Below are 22,831 nucleotides of genomic sequence, written 5' to 3'. Positions count from 1 at the left end.
CTGCATCACCGCCTGGTACGGCAGCTGCACCGCCCTCAACCGTAAGGCTTTACAGAGGGTGGTGAAGTCTGAATCCGTGAAGTCTGGTGAAGAAGGACGGAGCTACCATCCATGGAGGACCTCTACACCCAGCGGTGTAGGAAGAAGGCCAACCGGTTTTAAAGATCCCTATCACCCCAGCCATAAACTGTTCTGCCTGCTGCCGTCTGGCCGACGGTACCGCAGCATCCACACCACCAGGCTCAGAGACAGTTTCATCCCCCAGGCCATAAGACTTTTAAACTCCTCCAATCTGTCATAACTCTGCACCTTAGCATATTTGCACTATTGCACACACTTGCACTATTGTTTTTCTTTTTTCTTTAGGTGTATATATATATATTTTAGATATGTATATTCTATTTTAAATCTTAAATTTTGATTGAGCATTGTTATAAGAGAGCCTGTGACCCAAGCATTTCATTGCAAGCGACTGCTTAATGTTATCGTTGTGCATATGACAATGAACTCTTGAATCTTGAGATGTTTGTTCACCAGTCAGATTTGTCCAGGCCCTCACTGGTATTTGAGGAGAGGAATCTTTTCAGAGACTCCCACCACACACTCACACAAATAATGCAATCAACCCTGTCCAACATTCAACAACCGGATAAAACATTCAACACACAGACTCACACTACAAGTGCAATCTTAATAACTGGGCAATATTTCACAAGTATTCCACCTTTGACTGTTTTCTGTATTTATTTGTTCTTATGAACTGAGTATTCTGAGTTCATTATTGTATACTCGGTTTTTTCTCATTATTGGTTCAATCTTTATAACTTAACTACCCTTTACTGAATGATGCTTCCCAGAAAACGTTTTTCACACAGTTGTACTGGTATGATCGGTGTGACAGTAAACATCTTGAGCTTGAGTGGTCAGTGTGTTTTAAAATTGTTAATATTAAACAAGATAACAAAAAATAATAATAATGCAGACTAAACTGACATAAACAACCACCAGAAAATCGAACCAAAAAATAACTTTGGGAAAAGGAGGTAGATTGGGCATGAGTCGGATAAGGAGTAACAATGGCACTAAAAAAGATGTTGCTAAAATTTCCATAACATCAGACCAGTGTATCCAGATAATGGGCCTGCAGTCAGCTCTTACTACACACAAATAGTCCAAAAAAATCTTAAGCTTTTTATTCAATCTTTCAATCAACATATTTTTCCTGCTCTTCTCCTGCACTTGTCATATTCAAACACTCTAATCACATCTCTTCAATCTGTCGAATAGCTCCTGCCTTTGATGTCATTTCTTTGAGCCTCAAACTCCAGGTAATAAAACGGTGAGTTGAGATAATCGCCTGAGGACAGACTTCTCTCAGACTGTTCTCCTGAACACTTCACGCTGCACCCACACTTTGACGATACCTTAACGAGGATCTTGCCCTTGAGCATTTCTGGTGACGGCAGTCGTCCAGACTCATCTGCTTTGATGTGGGCCAGGTCCAGTTTGTCCCCCAGGATCTCAACAAGGTACTGGGCCATCTTCTTTTGCTGAGGGACACTGCAGTGGTTCTCGATGGACAGGATGACTGGGTAGCTGAGGGATAATCACACACAACAGATTGGAGTTACAGGGATGAAAGGTCGAGGAGGACACACAGTTTCTTTTCTCTGTGAATATCGTCAGACGCTTCTCACAGCAGAGGTGAAAGTGTATGAAGTCATGACTTAAGATTCAGTGTCAGCTCTTTTCTTCACTAGAACAGACAGCATACACTGTTCAGTCCAGTAATGGCATCACACCTAAAGCACCAACACAGGATAACAACTAAAATCAAGGTGAAACATTTTCCAAGAAGGCCACAAATAAAAATGTCTCGTCTTAAATGTTGTAATTTGGCAGTTTTTCTTTTTGCTATTAACTGTGCATTTTTACATTTAAAACTTTGTTGTGTCTGAAGTCATATCATCTCTGGTTTGACGGAATTGTTAATGAGCTGATTGGATCTTTATTAACCAGTAGCTTATATTTTATCTACTAATTTAGCAGCTGACTAGGTAGGCGTCGGAGACTCATCTCACAGTGAGCAGCTACTTTAAGGGATCAAATTATTTGTGAATTATTCTCAGATCCCTGACTCCTCTTAATTTTTTACCACGCTTATGCAGTGGCTCTAAATCAAATTAATATTTTTTTGGGGGGGCCTTTCATTCAAAGCTGCAATACAATGTGACTATCAGTATAATGGAAATGGAAAATATACAAAGAAGATACATGAGGAAATGATAAATAATTAAGATTGAATTAAATGAAATAATAAATCAATCAAACAAAAAATTCTATAGATTCAGAGAATAAGCTAAATATGTTAAGGTAGAGCCTATTTTAAAATTTACTATAAAAAGGTGTAAAATATTGGGATGAGGCTGTTGCACTAAATGTGTATTTCATTGTCCTCACCCTGGGAGGAGCTGGGTGATCCACAGGGAGAGAACATGAAAATCATGTCTGACAAGTGTGCAGGTGCTCGTCTCCTGATGGATTTGTACACCAATACAAGCATATATTTATAAACTGACAGGCAGCTACTGGGTGGGGCTTTAAAACAAAATTAACTCTAACTAAAATAGGACTCAGAGGGATGGTAATATTGGTCTGTTGCTCAGACATCCACCAATTTGGAGAAGAAATATCCCAACACCTATCAGATGAATTGCCATAAAATTTTATGTGCAGACATTTATGTTTCCTACAGGATGAATTACATTTGGTAGAATCATCCATTCCCCCCAGAGGATCTCATTCCAAAGCTTCTCAGCTGGACTTTGCCAAGTCGAGTGCTAATTAGTAATCATTTTATCTGCAAAGAATAAGAATGTTATCATGCCAGCAATGCTTATTAGTGTAAGCTTTTCATATGTGAGCTCAGATACAGTCTCACAGAGAATATACAACAGCAGTGACTGGTGGAAAATCCAATGATATTTTTTTAAATGTTTATTTTACACTTAGTATTAGTTTAAGTGTTTAAATTTAAAAATAAGATTTTTGGCAGTTTGAGTTGTGATGTGCTGCTCTGCTCTTATTTTACCACCACAACTCACATTTATCTCTTGCTGGTCATAAAAAAAAAAAATACACCATCTGATATATCAGGGACGTATGCTAAAACGGGCAGCTTTAAAATCGGCCTCTGAAAATGCCTGCAAATTTAAACCTGTCTGACTTTATCCTCACAATAATTCAGATATTACTGACAGGAGTAATAAGGAGTAGAATTGCCAGAGAGGGGAGGCTGAGACATACTGCCCTCTCTCTTCTCATCTATCTGCCATTTTTCTTCCTGTCAATGCCGCAAGCGCAAAGCATGATGGTAGATATTGCTGAGTTAATGACCATTGTTTGTACACTACTTTTCATGATGTACCCTACCCATGATACAATGAGTTCATGGGTAGGGTATAAAAATTGTACTTAACATTCGGACAGCAATACAAAATTCTGTTAGCTCGAGTCTTAAGATGTTTCATTACATTCGGCATTTGGTGTTGAGAAATGTCACATTAATTAGTAACCCAAGAAACTTAGAGACACTTTGCATGGAATTTAAAAAACAACAAAGATAAAACATAACATCATTTTACACTGAGAGAAAGAGTTCCAGGGGTAGGGGGCAGTTATAGAGAAGGGTCTGTCAACATTTACATCCATACAGATACTTATTTCATTTATTTTTATTACTTAGAAATAATTTGCAACATGTTTTAGGACATGTTCGGCATGAACACAACAACTTTCCCAGGTATATTTAAGGCACACTTATATCCTATCAGGTCACATGTCAGTGGGATTTCAATAAACCTTTTCTAAAGGTTTTCCCTGTGGTTCGGCTCCACTGAATAAAATAAACAACAACCTACAAACTTAAGTGTCTGCAAATGTCTGCTGCTCTAAAAGAGGACTCCTCAGAGCCAACCGTTTTTATGATTTTTATCATCACTTTTAACACCTAAAAAGACTCATGACCATGAAGGTTGTTCTATCTGTGGATAAAAATAAAGAAATCTTCCACAGCATCTGTGGTGTAGCATGTAAAACAAGCCTTAAAAATCAGCTTCATTCAGAAGCGGATTCCTCATCCCAACATATTGACTGTGTTGATTCCCATTGAAGCCTTTCATCCCAATTTTGTCCCCGTCAGCCGTCTACAGAGCCTGATTTTATTCAGCGTCCTGGAAAATCTGATTGCTCTTTGATGTTGAACGCAGCCTTTCACCCTGCTCCTTCGCAGCCAATTATCTCTGGAATATGGTGGCCATGATTGTGTTTTCTAAATCACACACTGAAGGTGAACATGCACACAAAGCAAGTGTTTCTCCTTCATTTTACTTGAAGAGATGGGATCTAAAAATAGAGATTTTCTCTGCATCCTCTAATGTGATGCGTGTCGATGGGGTTATCGCCCTCTGATGCTGTGAGGAGGAAGGTGTCTGTGTGTAAGCTCTCTTTTCTCTATGTGCTGCACAGGTTGCTTTATATACCTGTGTATTGTCTGTAGATACAATTAAAAGGAAATTAAAGGTTCTATGCAGGACAAGGACTAACTGAATGGTGACGTGAATCACATGCTGTTGCCTTCACAGTTACCAGATCTCAACTCAACTTATCATCTATGAGAAACTGTTGGCTGACGTGTTACAGATTGTTCGCACATACAGAGGAAGTTGGAACAGCCTTAGGCAGCTATTCATTTTGAATGGGACCTGGATCTGTGACCCTGCGATGCCCCTGAGCAACAGATATTTATAAAGGAGCTCAGCTGAATTACAGGGGAGAGTTAAGGTAAGCTTAAATGTCCTATTATGCAATTTAAGCGCCAACCAAGGGAGAGCACTTGTGCTCATTTGCTGTATTTTGGTAGACAATCGTGGAAGACAGGCACAATGTGGTTTCCTTCCACATTTTACAAGAGGAGGGACCTAGTACTATTGTACTAGAAAACAAATTGTGCAACTTGAGAATATAAATATAAAGGACACATTAATCAAAAGATCTTGTTGCAGCTACAATATCAACCCTGTGCATATATTTCTCCATGTGCATATATTCTACATTCTAGCCTATGCTTAAATGATAGAAATCACATCAAGATTTTACTCAAACAAAAGATATAAAATCCATCCCATCTGGAAATTGTATTCAAGCCTCTCTTTCTCTAATTGTCTCCATGTTTTACAATCCAACAGCCCGGGTAATGCAACGCTGCCACATGTACTGCAGTATACATGTCCATATGCTGCTGGAGCTATTTGCACAGTTACACATGCTTTATGGTTTGACAGCTACCATTATAGCATGACAATGAAACATGGAAGTAATCCATGGAAGCATGTGATTCATAGAATTAAACATATGAATGGAAAACTGAGAACATATTAAAAGGGAAAATGTGTGTGTGTGTGTGAGTAAACATACTCATTCTTGACGAAGGCGTACTTGTTGATGGTCTCAATGACATCTTTGAAGAGAATCTTGGAAGTGAGGGTGTAGCCGTGATGGACGATGGGCTCACCATCTTGACCGTCCCAACAGTCCACTGTAGACACAAGAGAAAAAGACAACAGGATCAGAATGCCATCTAAACTTAAAAATATATATACTGTCAAAGCCAAATCTAACATGTAGACCCAAACCAGGAACTAAAGCATCATAGCAGGTGCTGCGTGTGTATCCAAAGATCATATTCCTCTTTGTCATAGAACTACATTCTGCTACACAAAGGCAAAACACTATAGTTGACTTATAATAGGTATCTGACTTCATCAGATCGGTTTTTCCATGAAAACAGCTTTTGATATTTGCACTAATTACCAGACACAGTATGTCCACTTTGGCTGTGTAATTTGTGCTTTGTGCACCATGAGAACTAAACATGCAGCTTTAACAAATCTCTCAGCAGTTGACCTTCATTCAAGCCTACATGCACTATATGTTGCGTTGAGCTCAGTGCACATAGATTTCTGCTGGCCTCAGTCCTCGGGCAGAGACAGCAGTGGAGTGGGTGGTGACCTTTTTACAGAAGATAATGCCAGACTTCCCCCACCATGTTTTCCTCTATTCTTAATTCACCACAACATTTATTATATTAAATTGTGTGGCACGCAAAGACATGTCTGAACATATTTAATTAAATGATTTTATGTTTTTATTTCAAAGCTCCACTATTTTCACATTTTAAACATAAATGCAAGACAATGAAGATAGACACAAAAGCCAGAGAGTGTAGTTATTTCCTCCTGATGGACGAAGAATTTGCAATACACACTAACAAGGTACATTAATACTGTAGGAACATAGAGCCTGGGACCATTCAGCCACTAGTGGTGTCATGTCATGGGCTACACCTATGATGTAGCAGGTGTCATGGAGAAAAAGAAACGTGCACGCACTGAGGAATCATGCAGTTAAATAGATTGCCAATGAGAATGGCACAGGATCATAATGTTTTTGTACTGGACAACATTACCTGACACCTGTGTTCAGTGTTCTAAATGTATGTATCAGTATAAATCTAATGAACTATAGGTAGTAACTATGAAACGTCAGTCAGTCACTTCCCTATTTAACTATGTGGTGACTAAGAATCTGGTTAAAGAGACAAGTTGTGTGTGTGTGTGTGTGTGTGCGCGTGCGTGCGTGTTGTTCCACAGTGTTCTGTGACCCCCTCAGATTCTGTGACATGTAGTCCGAGAACATGTTGCCTCAAGATAACATTCGGGCCATCACGCCAAACAGAATTTAAAAAGATTTGATGAGGGATTTGTAAGAATTTAGATTTAATTTAAAGACACAAAAGCAGATTCCTGATGGAGAGGGGATGTCGATTATTTGTTTTATCAGGCAGAATACTGCACGTCACCCAAACAAGTGAGCTACACACATATGATCATATATCAGCGCTGCTTCTTACCTTTATTCCATTGTTAAACTGAGCCTATACACTGGAAGTGTATGCACCTTGTGTGTGTATGTTTCATATGTCTAAGCTGACCTTCTACACAGCGACAGCCCGCCTGCAGCACCCAGGCATACATGTCCACCCGAGACTGTGACATCAGCTGGTCACCCATCAGATATGTGTTGTGTGAGGAGGCGATGAAGTAGTTGCACAACGGCTGGTTCATGTCCTGGTTCAGATTGTAGTGTTCTGGGTTGAAGATGTCCCCTGCTGGGCTGCGCGTGTAATTTGTAAAACCTGAAAGAAAGATCAAACAGACAGCTCTTTACAGCAGGTGTGGGGTTGATCCCATGTGTGAATCCAGTGTGAAAATGGAATAAGACTATTTAAACCCAACAATGATTCTATGTTCACTTTCATCAAAGACTCAAACTGCAACATTTCACCCACATTTGTTGATTTATTGAAATGTAACTGTCAAGGTAAGAACTTATTCAGTTTTATCTTTTAGGTGGTGTTATTATTTTAAAATATATTTAATGTGAATATAATTTGTTACAAAGCAAACTTTACAATTATATTTTCTATTTGTGTCAACAGCAGGGAGGCAGTGTCTCAATTCTCATTGCAACACAGGAGTGAGGAAAAATAAGGTCAGGTTTACTATACAAGCAGTAGATGGATATTGTCAATACTTCATACCACCTTAATTTTATTTACACTGTAAATTTACATCATTATGGAATGCATACTAGAGCTTTTGTTGAATGTTACCTACACACAAACAGTACTAATACTACTCCATTAGTACTACATCGCTATACATTACAGATTGTACTCTTTTCAATGACACTTAAAGAAGTATGACAACACTGCACTGTGCCAGTGATCATGCTATTATTGTGAGTGCCTCTCTACAAAAGCATCTGCCCTTATGAATGAATTGCAATTAAATTATCTGGGAAAATGATCTGATTCTTCAAAACAGAACTGATGAGTCCAGTTGTTGCCGACTGACAACTGGCAGCAACCGATTGGACTGGCTACACTTTCAACACAAACACTGTAATTCTGTACTAATGGGAAACTCTTTGTGGCACGACATATAACAGCATTTGATATGTGTTAAACATTTCTCCAGAAAAAATGAACAATGTTCAGTTAGATGCAAACACAAGAGAACTGGATGACGACTTGAAATCAAAGTGGACTTACCATCAATTCCCAAAACGCCTTCTCTCTGGTTTTCAGAACACGGCTCAAATTTGTTGACGATTTCCAGACAGTGGTCCTTGGGCGCCTTGGTCATCTACAAAGTATGGAAATGTGGGTCAAGCAACAATATTTAGCATGTGCTAAAAACAGAAGAATACCCAGCATCAGGTAGATGTATGATGATTGAACTCCCTACATGACATTTCTCTCCCCATCCTGACAGCAGAATCCAGCTGTGTGTCTGGTGGCTGCCCCTGTAAGCCATCTGATTGGTCAATCACATTCCCATTAATGTTAATCATTGAAATGGGGTGTGACATACCACGTCTCTCCCCACAGCAGGGACTGTATGCGTGAGACTTTAAAGTGTGAGAGAACAAGGCTTCAGCTCTGTGAAATGGTGGGACATCATTTCCTCAGGGTTATTTCCATAACAGAAAAAGTGTTTCTCCTCCCCACTTCTGCAGCTCTAAGCCGAGTGAGTGCCCAGCACTGTGTTAAATTGGGTACACTTGAGAATGCTGTGGAGAGTAAATACTCAGCAGTGGTAAGTCCATAAGCATTGTTGCTGAGCACGCACGCACAGTAAATCGACAGATACAGATGAAGTATAATATTCATTATATTCACTTTCGACTCTACCTGACTTTAAATCCCAACGCTTGACTCTGTCAACTGGGCTAATACGTTCATGAACAATCACTAAATCATCTAGTAGTGAAATGTTCAATAACTTATTGAATTGTGTGCACTATGTATTAAAATGTCTGTCTCCAACAAAGTTGTATTAATAATGATGTTAACTGACTCAACTCAAAACTGAGACATTAACTTCCTGAGAATTGGCTCCAGACTTTCTGCAGAGTTTCCCTTTCACACGTTAACAACACAGCAGGAGATTTGCTCTTGACATCGTTGTCCGTAACTTCTACGTGGGCAACACCATTTTTCCATCCTGAGATATTTGTACTCTTAGTTTTTTTTCCATTGTTGGATCTGTCGCTTGGTAGAAACATGATCGACATTAGCGCTCTCACATTCAGTCTCTCCGTTACAGGGGGTTCTGCAGAGTACACGTGTGAAAGCAGCTTTGGTTTTGCATGATGGCAGGCCAACATTTGCTCATTTGCCTAATGTACAGGTGAGGATGATGCTTATGTCATTAGTTTTGAAATTATCTGGTCATAAACCAAATAAAGTACAACATGAATGTCTAAAGAGCAATCAGCATGGAATGACCCTGCTGTTGCACTAGTTGTTTCACCAGGTCAGCCATCAGAGCAAAATCGTGTCCTCTTACAACCCCACAATCATTTTTGACAGGCCTTGAATAGGCTTGAGGGTGTATTCCTAAAGTTGCTGTCTTGACTCAATACCAGCTTTTATTTCAAAATTCATACTTGTGTGTAAGCCTAATTAAATCTAACACAAGTGAAATCTGATATTTTGTAGGGTTTGTCAAATAAAAACAAATTTACAGGATTTATTGTGGATATAGTCGATTTTCACTAATAATGAAAGATAGTGATGTATAATGGATCTAATCATCTGCACGTTGCAATACTGTCATTAGTCGATGGAAAAATGTTGGCCAATTAACTTCATTGTTTGCTCTGCACCACTGAAACCAAACCTTCAGCTTTGGGAACACAGTTTACTTTGGGCTGTGTGCGAACAGATGCTGGCTGTTTGCTGAGAAATACAGTAAGATATGTAGTTGATAACAGTCAAACAAACACATGGTCTTATTTTTCTATTTTGAGTACAAAGAAACAGATGCCAACAGTTTGTAGCAACACATCTTGGCATCATGTTAAACAACCCGCTTTACAATACCAGGAGGAATAAAGCTGTCTTATTCACAGCACCAGAACTAAACACTGGATATAACTCGAATAGACTAAACCTCTGAGTGGAGCTGATATCAAGCTATCCAAACAGAGCCTTTGCTTTTGAAATATTGGTATCAGCAGATTCAAATACCCTGGTGGAGACATAATTGGCCATAGGAGCACACACGTTTTTATAAAAAAAATTAAATATGAGCTGTTTTTAACATTAGCTGATTTCCTTTTACCAGGCAATGGTATCATTGCCTGGTAAAGATGTTCTTCATCCAAAAACCCTTTACCACTGCATCTTAGGTACTATGACGGTACTAAAGCCAATACTCCCGTAGGGTGCTCAATGTCAGTATTGTTTATTGCAACACTTCAGGGGCCCAATCTGGACTCGGTTCATCTTTTGACCTCTCCTATCCCTGGTTCACTTTTCAGAAAACACCTTTTTAGGACCTTGTAGAGTATTCATCCACAACTGAATAGATCTATTTGATAAATCTGGACAACAACCGGAATATCAACATTTGGGTGGATAATAATGTCAGATAGACGAATATATCTCACAGTTATGTTTTGAAGCAATTTCTTCACGAATAATAGTGCCTCAATCAACCCAGTGCCTTTGATTGTAGCCTATTGCCAGGTACAGTCGATGAGTTTTCTGGTCTTTGGGAGGTTATGATGGCACCAAAGCTCTCAACCTGACAACAAGACAAGCATGGCAACACTTCACCATCTGTTGTAAGTCAAAGCATAGTTCCAACATATAACTGAAACCAGAAACTGCTTTGCCATCCTGTTTGTATATGGATTAAACACACTTGATAAAAACCTATCCCTTCCATGTGGGGTATAGTGTATGCTGACATTTGTCTCATCTTAAGCACCCCTACAGATTAACATCATCCTGATGGCACGCTCTATAACCAGTGTCTCTACATACAAGGTCAGAATTCAGCAGAAACCAGTCACCGCCATAATGACATGTGAGTGGATGCAGAAAGCACTGGCAGACAGGTGAAGAGAAAATAATGGGATACGTTACAAAATATGCAGAGTAAAACAATGGAAAGAGTCTGCATCACACATGACATTCATTTCTTGTGTGGACTTTACAATTTCCCCAGTTTGGGCAGGTAATGCTCTCATAGATGAGGACAATAGCCCAGTGAATAAGGCAGCACCAGTCATCAGATTGTAATCAGCATCATAAAGGGGGTAATAATTTTCAGCAGATTTGGCATACAGTCCGTTGAACACTATTCAGCAAACTGTGCCAGAACAACTTACCATTGCTCTGATTGCTGACGGTTTTGGAACAGCTCCAGACAAGCAACTACAGATTTTACAGGCCCACTTGGCCGCTGATCCAAATTAACTGTAGGTTGTAAAAATAATGCAGTAGAAATGAACATTAACAACAATACATTTCCCATCATGTCCCATCACACTACCTCATTCTGTGTACCAGTTGATACTGCTCCCAGTGATGAGTGATCCAGCCTAGGCTACATCGCTTCAAGGCCGGAACAACACACCTACCTACCTCTCAAACTAAACAGCCAGTTGTCGAGTTGCATCGTGGGTAATGTAGGTTAAAGGTTTTGACAAGGAATACAAACAAAGATAACTGTGGTGCATCGATTTTGATTCACTGTTGAAGGAGCACAATGTTAAATCAGTGGAGTCACTTCTAGCTGCAGATCTGACAAGACACTGAATAAGAAAAATGCACACACACTGTGTACCTTTTGCTCAGTCTCCAGGTAGCGGGCCAGGTCATCGGTGTTGAGGTGGTCTTTGTGATTGCTGTAGGTGAGCATGAGGAGGTACAGGTCCCTGCGGGTTGACATCATCTTGTAGAAGGAGCAGAACTCCTCAAAGCCAAGTGTCCCCTGGTTGTCATCTGTGTCAGCCTCCTACACACCAGGTACAAGAGATTTAGGTTTGGTTCATTTTCTGAACACAGCTATAATATAAAATTCCCAGATTCTTCACAGACTTTCAACACAAACACAAACTAAAAACATGAATTGCAGTTGATTCAGGGAGTACTGTCTGTTTTGTGGGGAGATACTTTCTGTTATACTGTATCCATTTAAAAATGATTTGTAAAAATTAGGGCTTCATGATATTAGAAAAACATGCGATAACGTCAGTGGCTACAGACACAGACACCACGGGCAGCTCCACAGCCGGGAGATGGCACACAGCCCGGCTACAGTGCCACCAAGGCCGGGACAGACACCAGGGAGCCATGCACAGCTCCACTAAGTCCACTTACAGTGTTAATGTGGGGTCTTTTCATACATGTTTGGACCATGAACAGTTCTTTTTTACAGTATTTAGCAGCTCTGTCAGTAATTTACATCCTCTCTTGTGTCTCTATCATTCGCGCTGCACAAACCGTGTCAAACCAAACAGAGCGCACCACCATCTCCTCCAGCTCCATGCATATACTAAGTTTACCAGACTGTACCCGATCACACTGTGTGTGTGTGTGTGTGTGTGTGTGTGTGTGTGTGTGTGTGTGTGTGTGTGTGTGTGTGTGTGTGTGAGAGAGAGAGAGAGAGCGAGAGAAGAGAGCGAGCAAGCGGCTGATGAATGCGCGCTGCTCTGAAGAAAGACTTAACTCATTAATAAAAGTATCGATCAGCTGTTATTTTGAAGTGGGTACGCTTCAGGAAGTGTTGCAAACATTTATTGGACAGATTGTTTTGTGCTGAAAGATCATTTGCTGTGTCTACCCTCATGTGAACTGCGAGCAGAGCCCAGAAAAAAATCTGCACGACCTAGAATCTCTAGAAGTATGAAAGCTCCAATCTGTTAACATAGGCGTGGAAATGAAGTGGAAGCCGTTCCACAGCCAGTCTGGCATGGGGATTAGACCTCACAGTTTCAGCTGCAGTTGTGGCAATAATGCAGTTCCATCTTTCACATGAGAACTTATCTTTCACTCTCTAGTCTGTGTACCTGTCACTCAGAATCTATTGCACATGAGTGACCTTTTTCCACATGCACCAGTGTGAACACCATAGATTCAATTGATTCTGTGGGAAACAGTGATTTATTTGACTTTAATAATATGTACTCTGTGATGTTCAATGTCTACTTTAAGATTGGAATTGAAAAAAAGTCTGTACTTTTATGTTTTCTTTATAAGTCACTGAAATTGTATTCAATTATATGTCTATTCATTTAGTCGACCCTTATTTCTTGTTAACATCTTACAAAGTCCTTCAATCACAACTTATGATATTTTGACAACATTGTCATTGAAAACACTAGTTTGGAGATTAGATTTTAACCATGATCTTTACATTGCAGCAACTCTTCTCAGCTCATATTTCAACAATAGGTGTGGTTTTAGACAGGCAATGTGCTTAAAACCCACACGGGTTGCTACACTCTGGTTGTGTACTGGAACAAGGTTAACTAGACCACTGCAGTATGTCACACCATGACCTGTGTAATCCTTGCCTCAGTTGAATGAGGCCGTCTGTGAGCGGCACCATATGCCAAGCAGCACCGGAGGCAGCCACTCACTGTAGGGCGATGACGTCTGTGCTAGTCGGATCTTGGCCTCTGAGCAGCTCAGTTCACACTGGCCTTTTAAAAAAGTATCGTAGATCTAAAATGAGTTTCTCTTTTGACAGCAGGTAAATACAATTCTAAAGGCACTTTATTTTTTGACTGTGGATGTCTTTACAGATAATTTGAGCATGGTTTTACTTTAACAAAGATCGTCAAATGAAAATGTCTTGATTGCAGTTTAATTTTGTTTCATCATGCTTTTGGGAGGAGATGCATCTCTGAGTTCTCTGATAGATTAAGTGTTGTATTGGATCCCTAGCTTGTAGAGTTACCTACCTTCCCAATGACAAATCATTTCATTATTTTAGCTTTTAAAACAAAGGATTTACCCATAAAGTAAATCACCAGGAATTTAATGGAAAACAACTTTGGGGCGGTGGCCTGCCATGACGAAAAAAATAAAAGGTAATTTAAGTGGACCCTGTTTTGAATTTGGCAAGGTTTAAATTCTATTGAATGTGGAACAGTCACATCTGGTTGACACTTACTGAGGTGAATATCAGTACAAATACTAATTCACTGAAATTGATCTGTACATCTCGAGAAAAGAATTCACAGGTTTACAGTTTTAAAGAGTCTCAAGAGAGCTTCTCTGGTCTTCTTGTTGTAGATTTGTCCACAGTGCAAATCGCAGAGGTGCAACTTTTTCTGGGAAAAGGTCCAAGCAGAACATATCATCAATAGCTGCCACAGAGAAGAAGCTGTGCAGTCGAGAGCACAGACCACACTAAAGCCATTGATCTCATCTGCTAACCTGCAGACTTGGTGGTAAAAGTACTTTAGCCTCCAAACTTTCACCACCACGATCAATTGACAGAGTTCCTAATGACTCAGACACACAAGGCAAACACTTCACATGACCAGACTCAACAGTTGGTTTTGCGTAGATGTCACTTAGTTGCCAGTGACGTTGTGACAATTAAGAGACAGGCACAGATGAATGCAGAGAGTATTACTCAAAAGACCAGAGTTATTAAACATTGAGCTCTGCTCTAAGCAGCCGGCACTGTGCTGTGGCAAGGCTGCACTGCTACAGATCAATTTTTGCGGTTATATTTTGTTACTATAAAAATCACAATGACAAGATGAAAACATATCTAAAAACACAGCACCAGTTAACTAGCAGCATCATTCATTCTTTAGGTGAAAGTATTCTTTTCCAAAGCAAGCTTCTTATTCAGGACACATCATTGCCCCAGGAGGAAAACATAACAGCAGCAGAGCTGGAGAGCTGTGTTTTGTTTTTTGGAAAAGAACAAAAAACAAAAACATATCAAATTCTATTTATTCCTATTCATTATGAATGAATCTAGGACCTTAAGTTGTTAGCAAGCATGTGCTCTGTGTTTTTAACTCAACAGCTATGGATTAATTAATCTAAAAGCATGGCAGTTTCTGCTTTCTTCAAAGCTTTTTGTCCATGTATATATATATGCAGTATCCACATTGAACAAAGCCTCTGCTGGAGAAGCCTGCACAAAAATCTAATCTCAGTGACTCTCATTGGATTCAGTCAACAGAAACTTTGGGGTGCTTTTATTTTGAAACAGGTAGGCTACAGGAAGTGTTGCAAACATTAATGTTAGTTACATATTGGACAAATAAACAGTGAAATTGCGCTGAAAGATCATTTTCTCTGTCTATTCTGCTGTGAACCACGTGGGCGTGGAAAAAAATCGTCAAGACCTGCTGCTGAACCGCAATACTTTTTTGAACCGCATTACTATTTTCAAGAAAATTCTTTATTATCTGAGGTATTAGAGAAAAGCTTCTCAGCTGATTATATATGAGTACCAACAGCATTTTTCATAAATTTCACTCTGGCCTTGGTGCTCTACATAGGACTAAAACACGGCCTCACGATAGTGTCTTCTTGGATTTTTGATTTTCAAATGATAGTTTAACACAGTCTTCCTGTCCAATGAGGGATTATATAGTGGCAAAACAAGCTAGGCTTTAATCGGTAAAAAAATATTACATCTTAGGTTTTCATTTAAGTTACCAGTAAGCTTAAGACAATGACACAAATTCTGTTGCATCTTCAAACTTTTGGTCAGTGATTCCTATTGAATAACATTGTCATATTTGCTTGGTATCTCTTCAGTGTCTATTAGCTGTATACCTGCACAGCCCAAAAAATATTAATGGGAAATAAAGACAACAAAAACACTAGTCCAGCAAATCCTCAACAGGGGGTGCTCGTGAATAAGACTTTGGCTCAGATTAGTAACGGGCTCCAACACCGATTTAAATATTGATGTTAGCTACCACTGATGTTGGTAAAGTTGTGGAAAATGTCATTAAGTCTTTATTATATCATTACATTTGTTGTAAGGCCCCTGGTATATATAGGATTTAACACCATTAAAAGTACGTCAGCATTCTGATGGTACTGTGTAAGTTTAGCTTCAGAGAAGTTATGATGGCTGTAGACTCAGACTGGTTTAGATGTGCATAAACATGTTTTATTCACCTTGGGATCAATGTGTGAGACAACATGCTAACTGGAGGTCTACTTGCCAACTTTGAGATTGCTAATGATCTTCAATTGTAATTATCAAAAGCTATGTAATTATATGCCTTATATTTGGGTAGACGAAGAAATCAAGGACAAATTAAATCAAGATTAGATATTTTTTTCTAATTCTGTTAAACCAAACCTGATTTGCATTAACTACTGAATAACTCATCTGTTTATTACTTTCACTATTTGGTTGAAAACTCCACTTTGCTTAATCGTTGAACAGTTCTAAAACAACTACAACTTAGTCTTTCTTTCTAGCTAACCCCAGAGCACAGAGGCTGTAGTGTGTCCACTTGGCTTGCCATCAAAAGTAAATGCCTGGAGAAGTTGCTCTCTGACTGCCCAGACACTCAGTGAAAAGCAGAGGAAACTAAGCTCTAAAGGAGCTTGTTTTAATGTGGAAAATGTAGACATGGGTTTTATGTAGATGGGAAAGCAAAGTATTTTCAGGTTTACTCAACCCGTCAGTCACTCAGTGAAAAAAATACAGAAGGGTTATTGTCACAAACCTCAAAATCCTGTGATGCTTAGTCCAGATTAGGGAATGTTAGTATTTTTGTATTGAACTGGAGATATTCTGTGACGTAGGCATAGGCACATCCTTCGGATATGGTTTTCAACAGAAATACAAGACTTGACACTTGACACCTGTGAATAATGTACTGTTTACAAAATTCTACAGTGCAAGTGTTGCCTCCTGGCCCTAAACAATTGATTGGATGTTTTCCAGTCAGGACTTCAACCACACCACATCTTCAATGACATGCACTTACTTCAAATTGTCTTGTTATTAAAAATGATAATAAATGTGTGCTTTGTTATGGGTTGTTGAGTATCAATTTCTGATGCTTTTACTTAGTTTTTCACTGGAACTGATCTGATAACCACTGAACTTCCGTTGATCCATCCATCTCTGCTGCCTTTCAGCTAGTTCATTCTATTTAATATGCAAAGACCTTACTGTACAACATACAGCAATACCTGTAGTGCTTGACTTGCATTATAAATTTACAGGGACATTACTGGGGACAAATAATTCAATAAATATTTAAAGGGTTATTATCTTTTCAGTTTCCAGTTTCTGTTTTGTTTGTGTTTATTTTCTATTATTTGTCTTTTCGTCAGTCAATTATCTTTCTTCCTATCTCATTTGTTTATGATTTATGTGACTGGACTGCTGTGACACTGCCATTTCCCTTTGGGATTAAACTACTCCATCTTTCTCTCTATGTTATACTAAGATGATCGCATCATTTTTGTTTTGCTCATTATTTTTTGTCTCATGTGGAAAATTATTTAAATCTTGCAGCTGCATTGCATTGAATGTTGCTAGTTATGAAAACATGTTTAACTAGCCAGGTATAGCTACAGATCTGTAATTATCACTGATTTGATTAATCTTGAACTATGGAGGGTGTCATAAAAATAAAATCTTCACAGTAGTTAAACAACAGCAGCATTGATCAGACTTATTCTGGTGAAAGAACCAATTTGTCTTACTTATTTCACAGTAATTGTACATAATGTCTATATACTTACTGTATCCTTACAAAAAACAGTAACTAGTTTACATTCTAATACAGCAACAATGCAATAAATCCAGCCTTTATTAAAGTTCTAATGTTGAATTTTGTTTAATTTAGTTGACTGTTGTGGTGTGATTATTAGATTACTATTGTCTTGTTTTATACAGAAAACTGTTACTATTATTTGCATGTGATAAAAATATTGGAAATTCACGATTAATATCGAGTAGTAATTCATCCTCATTAATATGCAGACACATGCATGGACAGCAGTGCGATTCGATTATTAACACCACCAGTGAAGACTGATCAGTTAAGTTATTCAGACAGGGAAAGAGGTCAGGTCCACACGTTTTTCCTCTTCACTAAGTAGGTTAAGCCAAGAAACTAGCAGAGAGATTGCACACACACACACACACACACACACACACACACACACACACACACACACACACACACACACACACACACACACACACACACACACACACACACACACACACACACACACACACACACACACACACACACAGGTGTATTTATCCTGCATTACACCAGAGGCCATCTGTGACCCAGCAGCACCATATGGGTGACCATCAACAGGCCACTGGACTTAGTGTTAACAAACAGGCTAGCTACTTTATAGATGGAGGACTAGAACAACACAGTCAAGTTGGCAGAATGATAATCCCTGTGGTGTGTAACAGAGTTAGTGGCTGTGCTGTGTGTTAGCTAACATCTGTAGCAATCCCAATCAGTCAGTGTCTTGACTGTTCATTCACAGGAACTACTGCGGTCTCAACTGATAAGCCCGATAAGCCAATTTACTCACTTAATGAGCTGGACAACACTGTACTCTGGCAAATAGCGGCTGTAGTTTTATTTTTTAAAGTACTACTTTGAACATGAATTAGCAATGAAGGTTTAAGGCAGCCTTCGGCCCTGCTTAGTGAGTAGTGAGGTGACTTAAACTGTAGATGTCCCCGTGTTTCTCTGAAAATCTGAATGACCAATCATGGTCACTAAAATCAACTATGTATGATCTACATGTTCTAAACAAGAGCCCAAAGGAAGTTCCAGTTTTCCACAGATCGTTTATGCAAAAACTGTTTTCCTCTCCAAAAACAGAGCTTTTCCAAAATGGCCTTTACTACAGAGTGTGAACCGCGAAAATTGAAAATTTGACCAGAAAGCAAAAGATGCAAAGCTTTTTTTTTCTTGCAGAAATTACATCCAAAGTCAATGCAAAGAAACAAATAAATGTGCACGATTTGAAGTGTAAAGAGAAGAACACTAAAGAACATGTTGGACTTCACTTCACATTAAACTACATTAGCAATAAATAACCAAAGAATAGGAAAGCGATGAGGATGTGTGTGTGTGTGTGTGTGTGTGTGTGTGTGTGTGTGTGTGTGTGTGTCTGTCTCCCACCGTCTCAATGTCCAGAGTTAAATCCGTATATTTATAAATTCAGTTTCAGTCTCCCCCACAAGCCAAACATAGTTCAGTTCAAGCCCCAAAAGAAACAGGGATCTCCAGGGAAACTCCACAGAGAATAAACAATCCACCTGTTGATTTCCTCCTGACTCCGACTTCAGAGATGAGGCGTCTGCTCCCGAGCGGCGACAACACGCAGACTTTACAACGCACTTTTTTTTTTTTGAAAGGTAAAACAGACGATCCTCTCTGACCTTCACACTCGTTGCTCTGAAGCTACTCGTCACTTCTGATTACGCTGGGCTGTGATTGGATTGGAGTGTGATTGGACACATATGCACACATGCAACAGGCTGCACCTGCTGCTGTGCCAGCTTGTGGGATTGGACAGGGAGACGTGTCACGGTTTTTGTCTTCCTGTATCATTAATCGAAACTGCGGACGTTTGGACAGCGATTTCGGTTTTAGAATTGTTACAGCCCTACCTGAGTGATGTTGTGTTTGTGCTTGATGTGGTTCTGGCCTTGTTGTTTCTGTACCTTAAACATCTGTTTGACCTTCTGTCGGGGGAGGTTGACGTTGAGTTTGTGCAGGAGTTGCAGGACCTCGCTGATGCTTAAGCTGCCGTCGCCATTCTTATCAGCCTCAGTGAAGGTCTGCTTCAGCCATGTGATGCCATGGTGGGTTAAGGAAAGTTGACATGAAGATTCAGGACATTTGCTCTTGGATTTATTCACTCAGAGCACACAAGTGTCAATGTAAAGAATATTATTACTATTCTACTCATCATGTGTTAGACTTTATCTCAATTTGCTAAACCCTCCAATGGTAATAACAATTTTCCTTATTATTCAATGGATAAAGTTGGACCCTATAATCACCAGGCCATTAATTAGGCAACCTGCCTCCTGTGTAAATAAATAAATGAAGGATATTGGTCACGAGTGCGTTGTCTCTTGGCCAGGCTGTCCTCATCACTGATGCCTGCCATCAGATATTTCAGGCCTGTGATCCAGGTTCTCGCCTCCTCTCCAGTGCCAGACACCAGGTCCAGAGATTCCACATGTTCTCCGTAGTACAGGCTGAAGCAGCAGTTGGGGTCGAAGGTGCCCTCTGCGTAGCGCTGGAAGATCTCGGACTGTTTACCCTCACAAACCTCACGAATGGAGTCGATGGAGACTATTGGGGCAAATAGAAAATCAACAAGTCAGTGATGAAATAAAACATTTGCTTAAGTACGATTAAGGTTAGGGATGGGCACTATGGTAAAGGTCAGGAGGGGCATTGATCATTAAGTTGTGATCAGTGTGAATAATGTGGAGGAGTCTACAAACAAATCAACAGTTAAACTGTTGCGGGTCCAGAAAGAGAGTGTGAAGAGTGAGCGAGTCAGGATGAAGTACATGAATGAAAATATACAATATCATATAATATAATATATGACGAGTGCCAGTTCATAGGTTCATTTATACAGTTGAAGGAATTCTCTGATGCCGACCATTATATTTGCAAATAAAATCTAAATCTCGCCCCCCCACCAAAAAAAACCAAACAGGAGAAGAAGGTGGACTCAGCCAATCGCTGATAGATGATATATTCATCAAGTCACTCAATCCTAATTTGGATGTATATATACTTTGAGTATTTGAGTGGTATACTATTTTTTACTTCACCTCAGAGGAAATATTGTACTTTTTACAGCACTACATTTACCTGACTGTTGCAGTCACTACTTACTTTTCAGTCAAATTTAATTAATTTAATCAAACTTCTAAAACCTTTTTTACAAGATTTCAGAACTCATCAGAATAAGGGAACTAAAATAAGCTAACAAGTATAATACTACCCAGTAATAAAACTCCTCCTATCTGACTTCTACTTTTGCTACTTAAGGATAAATCTGGTTTCTCCTGTGACTGCTTAAGATCGGATCTCACTTCTCTGCTCTTTATGACCAGGACATTTACTTTCACAGAGCTAAAAGAAAGTGACTACATGTGTCCCTGAAGAGCTTTAAATGGCCCTGTTTAGACCTGGTATTAACATCCGTCCTGAGAAGTCTGATCACAAGTGGTCAGCACTAAGCTTGTCTGTTCACACCTGGCCTTAAAATATGTCTCCTGTGACCACTGTGATCAGATCTCACTTCCCTGCTCTATATGCAAACAATCATGTACGTGATTTGTGTTCATGAAGACCAACTGATGTTGTCTTTACCCAGCCTGAGTTTGTCTGATGACACTGTGTGTATGTGTGTTTCTGTCTGTGTATTCTGTGCAAGCAAGAGAGATAGAAAGAGAGCAAGAGGAGTCAGGATGGATTGAGGGAATCAATGCATGCGGCTGTGGAGAAAGATTAGTCTAATTTAAGAAAAGTATCAGTCATTATGGTCAGGGTTGTTATTGTGGTTGAAAACAAGCAAGTGTTTGGACACTGAAATGTGTAAAAACGTGTTTAAACTGTAGCGGGTCAGACATAGTTTGGTGCTTGTGATCATACATCTCAGGATAGATCTACCAGGTCTGTACAGGGTCTTACAAACATTCTGCTGCTTACTCCGCAAGGAAAAATCTAATTTCAGGAATTTTAGCAATATCTTTAAATTGTGATACTTTTACTTGAATAAACCTTCTTGTGGAGTGTAAAAGAACAATAGAGCAAAACTGAGTTTATTAAACCCAACTCAATCCTTCAGCATGTTTTGGTATTCCCCTGGTTATGAACATTTCTTATGCATTAGTGAATCAATTGATGTGGATAGTTTAATGAGGAAATTCTTGTGTCTGATTTCAGGCTTCTTGATACAGAGGATACAATCTACTCAACTCAATAAGCAGTGTACAGAGAACTCTGTTTATCAAGATCCAGCATTTATGAGATGGTAATCACATTTTACTGGAAGAAACTGCCTTGAGTCATTCATTAAATTTCTCCATGAGATCATCGCCATGGAAAGTAGTTTTTGCTAGTTTGAAATTTTTGTCACTATCAATATCCACAAGAGATGTCCATTACACATGACCTGCTCTGTCTCCCTCTGTCCTTTAGTCATACAATACTACATGGATAAGACATTATTTACATACACATTCATAAAACATGAACTTTCCTTATGAACACACACACACACACACACACACACACACACACACACACACACACACACACACACACACACACACACACACACACACACACACACACACACACACACACACACACACACACACACACACACACACACACACACACACACACACACACACGTAGAACCTGTGGTATTGTGGCAAAGATGGGTTTAACATGACAGTGGATGTGCTGGTGCTGTGTTGTGTGTGTTCCCATGTGGCTGCCAGTGATCTCCACAATCCCTGCAGCTGGAGATGCTACATGGGTACATGTGCTTTCCCGGATTGCAGCACTTCTATAAATAATGCAAGAGTGTACACCAGGTATCTGCTACATAAGACACTCCACTACTACTACTGTCTGGAATATTTGATAAGCTTCTGGCAGTAGAGCCTGAGGCTGATGTTGTCAGCTTGTTTGTCCTCAGAGAATGATGCTGTTGGGGCTTTTGCTGACCTTCTGACATTTTGTGTTCATTCATGATCACATGCACATTCACGATTGACAGCTAGTAGCCATGAGAAACATGGCTGTCCATAAACCTGACATTGACATTTTGTATTACCATGTAAAACTTACTAACCTACCCTTGATCATAAACGCGTTT

General features: G+C 39.5%; 1 protein-coding gene across 1 annotated transcript in view; it reads right to left on the bottom strand.

Moving 5' to 3' along the window:
* plch2a (phospholipase C, eta 2a) overlaps positions 1 to 22,831 on the bottom strand; it is a 186,462-nt gene that overhangs the window by 31,971 nt on the left and 131,660 nt on the right. Inside the window, 7 exon segments of the mRNA XM_034591387.1 lie at positions 1,425 to 1,596; positions 5,476 to 5,596; positions 7,052 to 7,255; positions 8,174 to 8,267; positions 11,763 to 11,933; positions 19,635 to 19,764; positions 20,031 to 20,274. Of these exon segments, the coding sequence (XP_034447278.1) occupies positions 1,425 to 1,596; positions 5,476 to 5,596; positions 7,052 to 7,255; positions 8,174 to 8,267; positions 11,763 to 11,933; positions 19,635 to 19,764; positions 20,031 to 20,274 (1,136 nt within the window).

Source organism: Hippoglossus hippoglossus, chromosome 7 (genome assembly GCF_009819705.1).
Source record: "Hippoglossus hippoglossus isolate fHipHip1 chromosome 7, fHipHip1.pri, whole genome shotgun sequence".
Classification (NCBI taxonomy): Eukaryota; Metazoa; Chordata; class Actinopteri; order Pleuronectiformes; family Pleuronectidae; genus Hippoglossus; species Hippoglossus hippoglossus.
The sequence above is the reverse complement of the archived record's forward strand: the minus strand, read 5'-3'. Positions and strand labels throughout refer to the sequence as shown.